General features: G+C 37.7%; 2 protein-coding genes across 2 annotated transcripts in view; one reads left to right on the forward strand and one right to left on the reverse strand.

Annotated features, from left to right (window-relative positions):
* Positions 1-4,032, reverse strand: part of MED20 (mediator complex subunit 20) — a 19,261-nt gene extending 15,229 nt beyond the window's left edge. Inside the window, exons 1-2 of the mRNA XM_072424104.1 lie at positions 3,868-4,032; positions 2,475-2,629 (exon numbers count right to left, since the gene is read on the reverse strand). Of these exons, the coding sequence (XP_072280205.1) occupies positions 2,475-2,629; positions 3,868-3,881 (169 nt within the window). The 5' untranslated portion in view covers positions 3,882-4,032. The remainder of the gene's footprint in view (positions 1-2,474; positions 2,630-3,867) is intronic.
* Positions 4,033-4,150: 118 nt separating this feature from the next.
* Positions 4,151-10,361, forward strand: BYSL (bystin like). Its single transcript, XM_072424092.1, has 7 exons — positions 4,151-4,443; positions 5,794-5,956; positions 7,164-7,302; positions 7,589-7,722; positions 7,812-7,972; positions 8,445-8,547; positions 9,565-10,361. The coding sequence occupies exons 1-7, from the start codon at positions 4,185-4,187 to the stop codon at positions 9,911-9,913; spliced, it is 1,308 nt and encodes a 435-aa protein (XP_072280193.1). The 5' UTR covers positions 4,151-4,184; the 3' UTR covers positions 9,914-10,361.
* The last annotated feature ends 3,993 nt before the right edge of the window (positions 10,362-14,354 follow it).

A 14,354-nucleotide genomic window follows, 5' to 3' on the forward strand; every position in this document is an offset into this window, starting at 1 on the left:
GTACATTCTAACAAGCCAGGCATTAGAAAATTGGAACAAAGTAAAGGGGGCAGGTAGAACACTGATACAATAGCAGGGGTTACTGGATGCCTATGGCATAAATAACTAGGAGCTCCAAATTTGCTGTGTCCAGCCCCGCCCACTTTTTTTTTACCACCTGGCTACAGTTTCCCCCCACCCAGCTGAAAAAAATTTCTGGGGAGAACACTGATACTTAAGTGTTACAATACTACTTGAAGCTTTGAAACCTCAATCCTGCATCAGACTATACAAGACTATATAGCGTCCACAGCTTTGCCAGAGATAGATCCAGACATTATTGCTCATTTGGAATCCTTTTTCTCAGAAGAGGAGGTGTCATTGGCCATCAAAACTTTACCAGTGAGTAAAAGCCCTGAACCGGACGGGTTTACCCAAAGTTTTATAAACTACAAACACAGCTAACCTTGTACGGTTTTTAACAAAGGTTTTCTCATCTATCACTGATGACACCCCCTTTTCAGCTCAAAGTATAAAGGCCCACATAAGCGTCCTTCATAAACCTGGCAAAGACCACTCGATCTGTTTGAATTACAGACTGATTTCACAAATCTATGTCGATGCAACTATATTCTCTAAAATAATTACAAACCGTCTCTCTGCATATATGTCTTCGATTCAGTCTGCCAGTCTGTCAGTCTACCAGGTAGAGTTTACTACTCCCCCCCACCTACCTTCCATCCCAAATCATACCCTACCTCTGTCTACCTTCCCTGTCTGCTGTCCAAAAGGGCTAAGTGTGTGTTTGTTTTCCCAGTGTTTTTTTTAAAAACTACCACATTACAGAAATGTATGACCAGATCCTCAGGTAGCAGGTCCTAGGCAAAAATTTAATATAGGCAGCCAGTCTTACCTACAATGATGACAAATAAGATGTATGGTATATAGAGCTGGATGTATATTAATGGATATCAAAAATTGTATTTTATTGTTTACCTAATTTGCATTAAGCTCAAAAACTGTACAAGGCATTTCATGTTTTGTTCCCCTTAAAACTTAATCTCTCTTTTTTCCCTCCCACTTAAACATTTTTTTATTTTATTCTCTTATGTAATTTATTGGTTTTCCCTGATGTTTGCATGTTTTAAAACTGAAAACCCTAATAAAAATGATTGATACAAAAAAACTTCCAATAATGACTGTTAAGATTTATGGACATAACATCAGCAGGGTGATAAAACTGTATATACTATCTCCTTGAGTATGAAACTTTCATAGTCCAAATAAGAAAAAAAGTTATGGTCATTAGATGTGCATCACTGCTAAATATGATTTACCACTGCCAGAAATATGAACATATAGATTTCTCAAGCCTCTTTTTAAAATCAATGAGCACTTTTGATGTAAACATATGTGATGAGATGTAAAAAAAAAAAATTGAAAATTAAACAATGTTGTTGGACCAACACACTTTTCTTTGAATATAACCTAAAATCAACATGTGAAGGACATTTTAGGAGTTGCTTTTAGCAAAAGAATATATTTAGCATAATTTGCCTTTTTGCCTGATTAGCTATTGCTGCCCGATCACAATAACAGAAAGTACTAGAAATATATTTTTTTCAGGTTTGCTGGGACTGATAGTTCTACTCCTACTTGTCACTTCTAATCTTGAATAGATGTTACTGTCACAAGGGGATAACAGAGCCTAACCAAACAGCTAAAGAGGGAAGAAGTCTATTAGAGGATACAATCTAACCACATCTGATAATTTACATTGTGCCTAAACTGCCAAGAAATTGAACTGCCTAATTAAGTCCTGATGGCCTATTAAAAGTTGATGGAACTTTGGATTAATCTTCAGGTATTGGCTTTGGTACATTATTAGCCTGCCCAAATAACATTCACCTCCCCTAAGATAAAGTAGATTGTACAGCCAGTTGAGGCTCAGAGAACGATCAAACATAACCTGTCTATGTGAATCTTACCATATGTCTGTAACAAATAATGCATCAAAAGAATTTGGACAATCTGGACAATATATCATATATATCATTATTTTTCATTTTTTTTGGCATCCCCTAAATTAGCACTACATGACCATGAAGTTGCTATGAATGGTTCAATTGCTTCTAGCAACCCATAGACAATGTTCTCCCCAGCCCTTTAGCTGGGCACACCACCCAGCCTTTTCAGTGACCACCTGGCTGTTTTTGGGTGGTAAGTAAAGAAATGGGTCACAAAACAGGAGCTGCCAACTGCCTACAGTTTTGTACCACCTGCTTTAAAAAAAAATCTGGCTTGAACACTGCATAGATGAAACTTTAGTTGTAGGTAGAGCCTAATGGACCAAATAAGCCACTGCCTTCTTATGTGAATACTTCAATAGTAGAATTTGTCTTGGCCTGGCATGTTTCATATTTACTTACATCTGTAATAAGACCAAAAGAAATCAAAAGGGCACAAAGTTATCATTACTAAGTGACTTCCCGTACCTGTGGTTCCCACATTGGCCCCTGCAGTGTGATATGTCTCACAATCCACATAAAATGTTCCTTGTTTCTCTGCTCCCAGTTGTTCCAGCCTACGAGTAAGAAGTTCCACAGTTTGCTGCACACTCTTCCCTTCTGCTAAAGGAACCTGAGTCACACTAATAGAATACAAGACACAAAAAATAGAGTATTTTTGAAATGTTACATTCAGAAGCATTGAAATGTTGTATTTCAGGAGGAATGCAGAATTTTATATTGTCTAAATAACATTTAAAAGAAAATTAAAGGTGGATATGAAGACTGCTGGAATTAAACCCTTGGCTATATTATCTACTTGTACAATTGCAAGACTTTGAGGGCTGGGGGGATACATAATCCCAATGAGCCAACTCTGACTCTTCTGACACTTCTGTCCCGGGACTGTCATGGATCGTTAAGACTCACATGTTTTACAGTATCTGCACATATATACATATAATGAGAGTTTATATGAAACACTGCTAGGGAGTGATTAGTTCCTTTATGGAACTGTTTGCTATTAACAAATCCAGCTATGTTTTTATCTCTAATTATGCCATATTTTCCCAACAGATGGTCACTGATAGGACCATACACAGAACTGGGATGTTCTCCTTGATAACACAATCCCATTCCGGGGTTTTGTTTCTAGCAAATACTGTATAACAGAATGGTAACTATAGTTACTTCTCCCACTAGCTTTGCCCCTGTACCTCAGTAGGTGCATACTCTCCATTTCTTCTTCATTATAATATCAGGGTATCTATGTTCTGCCAGTCTACTACTTTACAAGGTACCATGTAATAAGATTTGAATATGCTATGCCTTCTCCGGTAAAAGATAGTCTTTAAGTGAGCAAAGATTTTGCTTGCCACTTGCTGAATAGTTGTGTGTAACTTCTTTCTATAGACTGGTTTTGTTTGTTTTATTGATAATGGTATGATTTATTTAAAAAAGATAATGTCTCTTTACCCATTCAAGGCAAAGTGGCTGTATTTTTGAAAATACACTTTCACCCCCTAAACCACTGATACTCACCTTGCCAGTGCACTGCCACTGTGACTGCCACTAGAATTAGCAACTAAGGTTAGGTAGTGAAGTCACAAGCAAGATGAGTAGCAGAGGTTCAGAGCATGACAGAACATTTTTAATGCTATGTGCATGATTGCTGAATAATATGTAAATGTATTAGTCACCTCTCACAGTTCTCTACCTAAATCCTCCTTTCTTCTCCAGAATGGGAGATTACGTAATTACTGTAAGCATTTATTTCCCGTACAATACTTTTTAACACTATTATACATTTTTTAATATCTATCTATAGTAGATAAGAAGACTGAAAATTCAGATAAATTCAGTATACGATGTTTTTACTTACCAAGTTACCCCCATGTTGGTGTTTTCAGAAGGCGCCTAGCCATGACGTCAGGCGCATATGTATAAACGTAATGAACATGCTTAAGAAGCCCTCAAAAAACTGTCTGCGTAGATCTAAGTTATTATTACTGAGGCGGCCATTTTTACGAAGCCTAATCTAATGCAGTGCCTACGTATATTTCTATACCAACATGGCTACAGACAAATACGCTTTCGTTCCATCATCTACAGTGAGTATTTGCGTTCCAGAAATACCAGTGAGAATGACGATGACACGGCGCAGGCGCAGAAGTTGCTTGTTTGCACGTGTGGATAGCAATGCCCAAGCAGCGGAGCTCTCGGGGCTCAGCTCCACGTCATGTAGCTCTGGCAGATCAGATCCTACAAGATGGGGCTGTTAGACCAACGAATAGAATTAAGAAAAGAGGTCAAGAGGCTGAGGACTTGCAGGATGATAGCTATGTCGATGAGAAGCTGTCCCGTAAGATCCTGGAGCAGGCCCGGCTACAGCAGGAGGAACTGGAGGCCGAGCATGGGCCAGGAAGCCACGTGACCAGGCAAAAGACAACTATCTTGGGTATGGTAAACTGATGAACTGTGATCATTGTCCCACCAAGCATATTACACGACATTCTCTGTGCTTTTTTCCTAAAAGTTTATTCATGAATATTTACTTCTTTGTCTAGAAGTTGATTAGAATTGTTATATTCTTTTTCCATTGTGTTTGTCTTCCCCCTGGAAGGGTCCACTATCATTATTTGACAGAATCTGACAGATGTAAATGATTCCCAATCTGCCTAAAGCCAAAAGAAAGGTTTGCCTACAAATACACTTTAAATTTCTTAATATAGGGAATCATTCTGAAATATGTGGGCTTATAGGCATGTCTGCCCATTCTGAAAATGCTATTTACCTGGCTGCACTATGGCTCCAGCAGCTTCAGTACTTTATAGATTAGTGATTTAAAAGAAGTTTGCAGACCATGTGTATAGAGTTCTATGCAATTTTTTTAGCTCTATCAGTTGGGATGGACTGAAAAAGAGACAGCCATGTAGCTAACCTGTCAGAAGAAAAATATGTAGGCTTTACACTTGACCTAAAGATATTAGCTGCTACTATGACAATCTTACAGCTTTCGTACTTTAATGTTGAGGATTAGAAAATCTTATTAGAGAACGTGAGCTCTGAATGCCTTTCTTACATATCTGTCCTAAGCAATTGACTTAGAAAGCGTTATACATATAGGTGTCTAGCATTACAAGCAGATGACTAGAATGAAAGGATTTCTCTAATTGTCTACAGATCCCTTATGATAATGGAACTGAAGCTTTCATGTGTAAAGTTGTCATTGATTGGAACCTTTTTTTTCCTTATTTAACTCTGGAGTTCATCAGGTAGCTGTACCTGGTGCTTTACAGCTTTTACTTGAAAATAGACCCCAAAATAGAGCTTACTTTACAAATGTAGTTTGGGATGGGACGGGGAAGACACCCTTTTTCAGTATGCCAATGATGGGAATAGATGAAGCAGAGGTGTACATTTAAAGGGCCTAGCTGAGACTATTTTCAATATCATGTCGAATTAAGTAGTGTTTCTTAGTGAAGATCTCCAAAGCAACCCTGAAGTAAGTATATTCCTGTTGAATAATCTGAAGTCACAGGGCGGTAAAGGCATACCTTGAGCCATTTGGATGGTATGGTGTTAAAATGTATGCATTGATTGGCAGAAAATGTGGGAAAGTCTCCAGATACAATCAGATACAGATACAGTTGACCAGTCATTATGTGAGAATCATTTTGCACTGCAGTATGGACCACCTACAGAGGATGGATAGGGTTGAGATCCTGGAATCTTCCATCCTTCATGTTATTTTTAGGTATAATATTTTGCTAATCTAAAATTCAACCTTGTTTTTTCTTGTGTGTAGATTACAAGAGCAAAGGCGAGAATTCAGACTCAGAGGATGAAGAATGGCCATCCTTGGAGAAGGCTGCATCTATGGATGCAGCAGCCTACAGTGAGCATGTGGAGGTGAACGCAGATGATGAGAAAGCAATTGCAATGTTCATGAATAAAAACCCTCCAGTGAGGTGAGAACCCTAAATCTGGCAGTCATGTAATAGTATATACCTTCAAATACCGTGTAACTGTTCAGGAACATGGAATCCTATAGATGCTTTATTTGATTTCATTTAACCTCCTGGGCGGTTAATTTCTGTCTGGATTTTTATGTCTAAGCATAACATGCAAAAACATTGCAAAAGCAAAAACATTGTTTTTCACGAAAATGTATTTTACAGTATAATAGTATGAATATAAACAAAGTTCGAAACACATAAATCATTTCAAAATAATTAAAAAAATATTTTTTTAAATTGAAAAAAAAATAATACTATACTCATGCTGTTACAATATACTGTAAAATAAATGTTCATGCAAGACAATGTACTGCATTTACACATATAAATCCACTGTATTGCATTCAATACAGTTATTTTATATTGAATGCAATACAAATGGGTTTTGAATCTCCCACCCCGCCTTCAACGTACAAACGCACCAACCTCACCGGAAACTCCCTGGTGACTTATCCATCGAGTGCAGAAGACGCCGGAGGAAGAAGAAGTAAGAGAGAAGATGCGAAAGACAAAGCAGGAGGCCGGCAAATCAGGTAAGACTCGATTTACTATTTTTTTCCCATAGGTTTACCACTTTTAGCTTCTTTTTTGTACACCAAGTCACATTCGGGGTTACCGCCCAGGAGGTTAAGCCAAACTGGGGACATCAAGTGTTAGTGCCACAAATTTGGCACCAAGCAAGGCTTTATTGAAGAAAAGGACAGTTTATGTCTATTTTGCAAAAAGTATTTGTTCTTGCCTGATCGCAGCACACCTTGCATCCATATCCCAGCTTCCCCCTGCTGTCAGGACTGAATGAACTTCTGCACAAGTGTTATGTCATTCTGGCCCAGCCTACCAAGATGGCTGGAAATCAGAATGTGGAAGAAATGAATGACAAAGATGGCAGTGCCTGCAATGTAACAGGGACAGGTGAGTATCTCCTGGGTTTAGTTCCAGTTTCATATTTGCCTATTCACTGTGCACAGTAAACATCTCTCTGTATGCTAAGAACCCATAATTCATGTAAGAACCCAATACTTTACGACTGAGCAGAAAGTAAAATTATGTCTTGTATTGTTGTGGTAACAAAAATTAACATAATATTGGAACTAAAAAAAATATTTTACTTTTAGCAGTGTGTTATCTCATTATAGATCTCCTTTTTACGGTTTTACAGACGGACTCTTGCTGACATAATTATGGAAAAAATAACAGAGAAGCAAACAGAAGTGGAAACGGTGATGTCAGAGGTTTCTGGAAGACCAATGCCTCAGTTGGATCCTCGAGTGTTAGAAGTGTATAAAGGAGTAAAAGAGGTGTGTATTTAAAACAAGTTGAAATTACATTATTGCATTGTGGAAGCTGCCTTTTCCTAGTGTACCTTGTCTATCGGAATATCCTGGTTTTTAAACCTAAAGACAGAAATTATAGATTGCAGGTGGCTTGTACTGGCACATCTAAGCATTATTATTATTATTATTATTAAACAGGATTTATATAGCGCCAACATATTTCGCAGCGCTGTACATTAAATAGGGTCTGCATTTTACATCAGACAGCAGCTTTTATGTTAGATTTGCATTTGTCATTGTCCTATTTCAGGTTTTATCAACTTATCGTAGTGGAAAGCTCCCTAAAGCTTTCAAAATAGTTCCAGCCCTAGCAAATTGGGAACAGATCCTGTACATTACAGAGCCTGAAACCTGGACTGCTGCAGCCATGTATCAAGCCACACGGTATGTGATTATTGCATAAACATTTACGCCAAAATTCTCATTGGTATTGATGCTTTAATTTAACGTACTGCTCTCTGTTGTCCTACTAGTATCTTCTCATCCAACCTGACAGAACGTATGGCACAACGCTTTTACAACCTCATTTTGCTTCCACGAGTGCGAGATGACATTGCTGAGTACAAACGCCTCAATTTTCATCTTTACATGGCTCTGAAAAAAGCATTATTTAAACCTGGTGCCTGGTTTAAAGGTGTGTTCACATAGGAGCTTATAGAGAAAATGTGTGTTTTGTGAAAGAATTTCTTCAAACGTTAGTGCAGAAATTAGTTTATTTATGATTAATTTCTTTGGACAACTTTTTTTTTTTTTTTATCGTTTAGTAACAGTCATAAAGTACTTTTTTATGACTATCTTTTAAAGGAAAATCAATTTAAAATTGTTTTTTATTGGCATTTGTTTTTTTTTTTAAAATAAAAAGTATAAATGTGTAATACAAGCACATACTGTGCTTTCCTCCTGCATAGAACTTGAATACCAAATACCTTACAGCTGCTTTTTCCAATCCATAGCCAAGAGTCCATAGCATCTAGATTTCTTGAATCTGATCTTTACCTAACATACTAACGTGCAAACATTAGGCAAAATGCTGCTTTTCCTTATAAGTTACTCAAATATCATACCATGTGAAAAAATCACTAAATAAAACATTTTGTGTCTTTTAGGAATCATTATACCTCTTTGTGAGTCTGGGACATGTACATTGAGAGAAGCTGTAATCATTGGAAGTATTCTAACAAAATGCTCTATCCCAGTACTTCATTCAAGGTACCTTCCTAAATTCAGTTACAAATCACTATTAGAAAAATAATGTGAAAACTTTAGTACTCACCCTAAACATATTAGAGTATGATCTGTAGTTCTGTGTGGGTTTCAGTGTGAAACAAGGGGGTGTATACAGCTTTTACAAAAAAATTGTTAATCTTCTAGCATATTTGAGTTGCTTGTTAAAGCCTTTGAAAATAAAATCCCAGCATGGAGATGTTAAATATTGATCCAAATTAGAAAACTAAAAGCAACTTTAACCACTTCATCACGTTTTGTTTTTTTTTTTTGTACCAAAGCAGAATTTTAGGAAAGCCCCTGCTGCATTTGCCCCATATCAGTCCGCTTTAATGAGAACCGTTATGTGATCACTATGCCTGCAGTGCAGTTTGTCTTCACCACATCTCTTAGGCCACACCTAAGAATATGGAGTCCTTCCCAATCTAGAGCAGAACTGTGCTGTGTGTACAGTGCTTTTTCTCGTCAATGGATATACTAAGATAAACCAAAAAATAACATACAGAATCCTTTTGTATTGTTGACTTTATTTAAAATGGTGCTGCCTGTAAACACGTGAACACTGGTGGAAGGAAGTTACTGTTGTGTAGACTGCAGTTTGAGTGATTGTGTCAGCCATTTATTACAGCAGAAATGTCTATAAGGAGCCAACAAATGGAGTTTCAAATCCTAATCATAGCACTTGGGATCCTTTTGACTTTGTTGTTATCCTTTCAGAATTGTTGTTTTTCCTCTCCCTGCAATATTAATATTAGAGATGTAAATATATAATTTTTACAGCAAACATATTTGTGGGAATATGAAGTCTGGGAGACTTTACCCACACTGGGGAAACTTTCTATCAAACCAGCTTGACTTTTACATATTCTAGGGCACAATGTCTTTTTATTTCTTTTTTTTTTGTAAAATGTAATACATTTTATACTTTCTATACTCTGTTTTTCTCAGCTTGCAAAGTTTAATTTTATTTATTTTCATTTTTTTTTTCCTCCACTTTACTAGTGCTGCAATGCTGAAGATAGCAGAAATGGAATATAATGGCGCTAACAGTATTTTTTTGAGACTGTTGATTGATAAGAAATATGCTCTTCCCTTCCGAGTGCTTGATGGCCTTGTCTTCCACTACCTGGCCTTCCGCTCAGACCGAAGAGAGCTCCCAGTATTGTGGCATCAAAGTCTTCTCACACTTTGTCAAAGATATAAGGAAGATATGTCATCAGAACAAAAGGAATCTTTACTGGAACTATTGCGAATCCACAGTCACCCCCAGATATCAAATGAAATTCGTCGTGAACTGATAAACTCAAAATCCAGAGATGTAGAGATCACAACACCCATGGGTATGGACTAAACCACAGCTAGGAGCATGAGTGACTGTAAATGCTGTTACAGTATGTGCTTAAAGAAGTTTTCAGAAATTTCAGTCTTTGACGTGTACTTAATCTTAAAAATTTGCATGTCTGACCATGTGAATGGCTAGCACTTTTTTTCTCTACCGCTTTAGTGAGCCAACATTTAAAAATCCGCTTTCTCCTCTCTTTCACCTTGAAGCAAGTGAGAAGCAAATAAATTGGATTGTTTACTTAATAAAGCTGTTATCTGTGCTTAAAAAAAAAATTGCCACATTTTAAAGGATAAATATTGCAAAATAATGTCTTGTTTGGTTCTTCCAGCATATATTTTTTTCTCTTTTTGATCTATATGCGTACAACCTACCAAAGCTGTAAATTCTTTATAGAAAGCACGAATATTGTACAGGTTTGCTGTTCACATATTAAAGACTGTTGGAATTCTTTAAATATGAACTCCTAAATTTTGTTCAATTTAAAACTTAATACAGGTAGTCCACGAGGTAAGGACACATCAGCGCACTCGCCGGGGGACAGATCGGATGAAGAGGACACGGCCAGAGGATAGATCGGATGGGCAGGACACTGGAGGAGACCAGTGGGACCAGCAAAGTCTTTATACGTTATGTTTCTAGCTACCCCGAGTGTGTGGCCCAGAAAAAAAAATCTCTGGGTAGCTAAAAACATAACGTATAAAGACTTACCTGGTCCCACTGACATCTTCCAGTGTCCTGCCCGTCCGATCTCATCCTCTGGTCGTGCCCTATTCATCCGATCTGTCCCCCAGCGAGTGCGCTGCTGTTCCCCGGGAGTTCCCGGTGACGTTGGTGTGTGCGAAGGAGCATGGCGGGAATTTCAAATTCTGTATTAGATTCAATACAAAATGTATTCAAGCCAAAACAAAGTAATTATTTATTTATATATATATATATATATCTACAATGTATCGCTTTAAGACATCCAGACATTAACCACCCAGGAGTTTAATGACAAACTCTGAAGTTGTTTCTTTTTGCAAATTAAAGCACAGCTTGCTCCAGAAGTTAATGAATTGTCTATGCTCCATAAAGTTTTTTTTTTTTTGTTTTGTTTTTTTTTAATATGCTTTGTTTGTGATTAACTCACAGTCAGGATTTTACACAGTAACTGACACCAAACTGTGCATGCACAGAAAGGTAAAAGTAATATGTTGAGACAAACATCTGTCCTAATTGCATTTTTTAAAATAATTGTACCTGTTCAGACTTACATGCAAATTCAACTTAAGAACAAACCTACAGTCCCTATCTCATATGTAACTCAGGGACTAACCTGTATATAGGTAACCTGTATATATACCTGATTTGGCAAGTAAGTGAAGGTGTATGTAAACCAAACAGTAACTTTACCTATTGTTCACTTACCAATGTGTTAAATGTATACCATGAAAAGCTTTTAATTATATCTGTTGTGAGTGAAAAAAAACTGTTCATCTAGCCAGAAATAAAATGAATTGATCATTTCCTTTGCTCTCTAACCCAGTGGTCCCCGGGCCATGGACCAGTGCCAGTCCAAGGCAGGGGAGTTGGGAGCCGCAAATGACAGGAGGCAGAAGCGCCAGAGTTCTATGAGAAAATCCTACCTTCGGAATGCGTACTTATGTATGCATCTCCTATCCTTGCAATGAGATTGGGCGTGTTCTATAGACTTCTAAAATCAACTGTGCTTTTCCCCCTCTAATGTGTACTGTGAAATAATCCTACCCTCGTACACCAGCAGCATGAGAGCTGTGTCTATACTGCTGTCATTATCCCTATGTATAAACCTTCATATCTCCTACTCCGATTGAAATGTAAGATAAGTGGGGGATTCTTGTGGCTACTACCCCCCCACACCACCTCATCCCCACAAAAACTTCATCACTCCTACCATACTGATGTGCCCTGTCACATACAAATGTCCCTTTATGTTCTTTGAACCCCAATTTCTCCTGAATGGGGCCCTGTAGGTATATTAAATTGTAGGACCAAGTGTGGAACTCTTACCTCTACCTACGCCTAAAATTTTATTGCGCCGCTATTATATCGCAGTGGAAGTGCCGGCAGCCCAGCACTGCTCTAAAGCTTTTGACAGTAGGAGTGCAACCAGCGGGAGCACGGACTACTGCTCTCTTCACACTGCTTACACAGGAGCTTCTGAGAATAGCTGAGATATGTATGTAAGGCTTACACTTCTCTGCCATTCCCAGCAGCTCTGCCACCTGACAGCACACCAGCTCTGCTATTCTCAGTTAGTGTACATATACCAGGCCCTGGTGCCTAAAAGTTTGGGGACCACTGCTCTAACCTATCAGTTTCATTGTTCTAGGCTCTCATTGTGGACCGCAAAATGATCTGTTTTTTAAGTTAGGAAGCCAGTTCAATGGGCTGACAGCAGATATCCTGTGCTCTAGTCTTCTGTGCAGCAGTATTGCCTGATTATGAGGAGGCCAGATGTAACATCCCTAGTTAGATTTCCTGTTTTTTAAGAAATGTTTTTATACCCAGTGTCTGCTGGTTGATTGGTGCAGTTCTTTGCTAGGGTAGCTACTGGTCCAGATGTGGTTTTGTTTACCTTCTGCCCTGGTATCCTGGTGTGACACCAACCTCTGTAGCTAGATCTTTAGGAATTTGGCTGGAGAAGCCAATTTTTAATACAGTCCTTGCTGACACTGCAGTTTTTAGTTTTTTTTTACCAATGGTGCACACAGTTGCAGATTTGTTGTGTAATACTTCCATTGAGACTCTGAAAATGGCCACTAAAATGTCAACAATAATATTGGTAGGTCTCAGGGCTATGTAGAGTATTACTGGAATGTAGATTTTGCCTCCATAAACAAAATATGTACCATGCCATTTGCGGGTGCTTCCTTGTTCAGTTCAGAATATTGCTTAGAACTGGGAAAAGGAAAGAGAAGGAGGAACTTTTTTTTTGCAGTACAAATTACCCTGTTAGAGAGATCAGAATGGATAAAAGGGAAAGAGAACCCAATTTTTCAGATTTTGCAAAAGTGGCAGTGGAGCAAGTAGGAATCAAGTTTCCCCAGTTTTTTTCTGATCCAAAATTTATGCATCCATTCTGTATATTCTTTAGTTCACAGGATAGAGCTAGATTCTTCATCTTTTCTTTTGAAAGAGGATAAAAGATACAAGAGGAAGTCCTAGTCAAATTTCCATTCTCTCTTTAAAGGTTTTTTTCCTCCTGGTTTGTGGTCCCCAAAAGCTCAGAAGGCAACAGAACAAGACTATTCAGTCTCAAAGGTTTAAGTGGGTTTAGCATTTTTTCCCCATAAACATGGAAACTTTGAAATTTGCAAATAGCATGTTGAACTGAGGGGATTCTATGGTAAAGAAAGACCTGGAAGATGTATTGCTTTATTTCCCCAATGAAGCAAGGAAGTAAATATGAGGGACTTATTGGCATCCAAAATTACATACAATATATATAGATAAAATGCCAGAAATCTTTATTACAATTTCTTTAAAAAAATATTTTTATTACAAAACATATTAAAACATAATGAGTTCCTAAACTTCTATCAGTAAACCTTTGCGAGTCTGATTGCCCGCTTTATCAGGATTAATAAACACCTATATACAGATCAAACAATATATGGAACATAACTGCTGTTAGGGTTTCTTCTCAGTGGTCTGGATTTTTTATGGATATACTGCAGACGTCTAAAAGAGGGATCAATGATGACACAAAGACAGATATTCACTGATTGGCTTCTTATGTGCATAAACAATAAAGATAGGAGTTATTAAAACCAAAGTGTTGTAGTCATCAAAATATATTTTGTATAAAGGTATCTTCTGCTACAAGATAGCTGAGCCACGGTAGTATATATCTTTACATCTCCCTCCTTTTATCCCAAAGGGATATTACCATCAATTCCTATGTTAGAACTACACTCTTCAGTAGGTCTAGCCTTCCCAGTTTGAAAGATGGAAAAATCTGAGCGTATAGTAACAAACAGATTAGGTAGGCACTGCAAGCAACAACAAAGGGTAATAAGTAAGATTATCACACCCACAATAATACTAATTATTTGTTCAAGCCAGGCCGTTCCAACCAATCAACCTCCTTAAGATTTTTGTGAGAGGTTATTCAATTTATCAGTGTGGGGCTGAATAGATGTAGAATGATCACTCAAATAAAAACACATTCCTTCAAAATTCCTGCAATCCATAATATGCCTAAGCAACAAATAGTCACTAGCAATCCTAGTCTATGTACTTTGCATATCCAATAGAATTTCACGAAGAACCATAGAAGTTTGATTCATATTCTTGGCCATAGCACAAGTTATTCTATATAATTGGATGTGGTCATACATGGCTGCTATAGGTGGTCCTATTATAGAGGCATATGGAGCGACATATTCAGATGTAGAGAGCATGGAAACATCTGACTGACAATCAC

This window comes from Pyxicephalus adspersus, chromosome 1, assembly GCF_032062135.1.
Source record: "Pyxicephalus adspersus chromosome 1, UCB_Pads_2.0, whole genome shotgun sequence".
NCBI lineage: Eukaryota > Metazoa > Chordata > Amphibia > Anura > Pyxicephalidae > Pyxicephalus > Pyxicephalus adspersus.

Bases quoted from the DNA above. Each gene is read 5' to 3' on its own strand.
- BYSL (XM_072424092.1), top strand. From the start codon at position 4,185: ATGCCCAAGCAGCGGAGCTCTCGGGGCTCAGCTCCACGTCATGTAGCT. The intron at 5,957-7,163 runs GTGAGAACCCTA...ACGGTTTTACAG, and splicing joins AATAAAAACCCTCCAGTGAG to ACGGACTCTTGCTGACATAA. The intron at 7,723-7,811 runs GTATGTGATTAT...TTGTCCTACTAG, and splicing joins GCCATGTATCAAGCCACACG to TATCTTCTCATCCAACCTGA.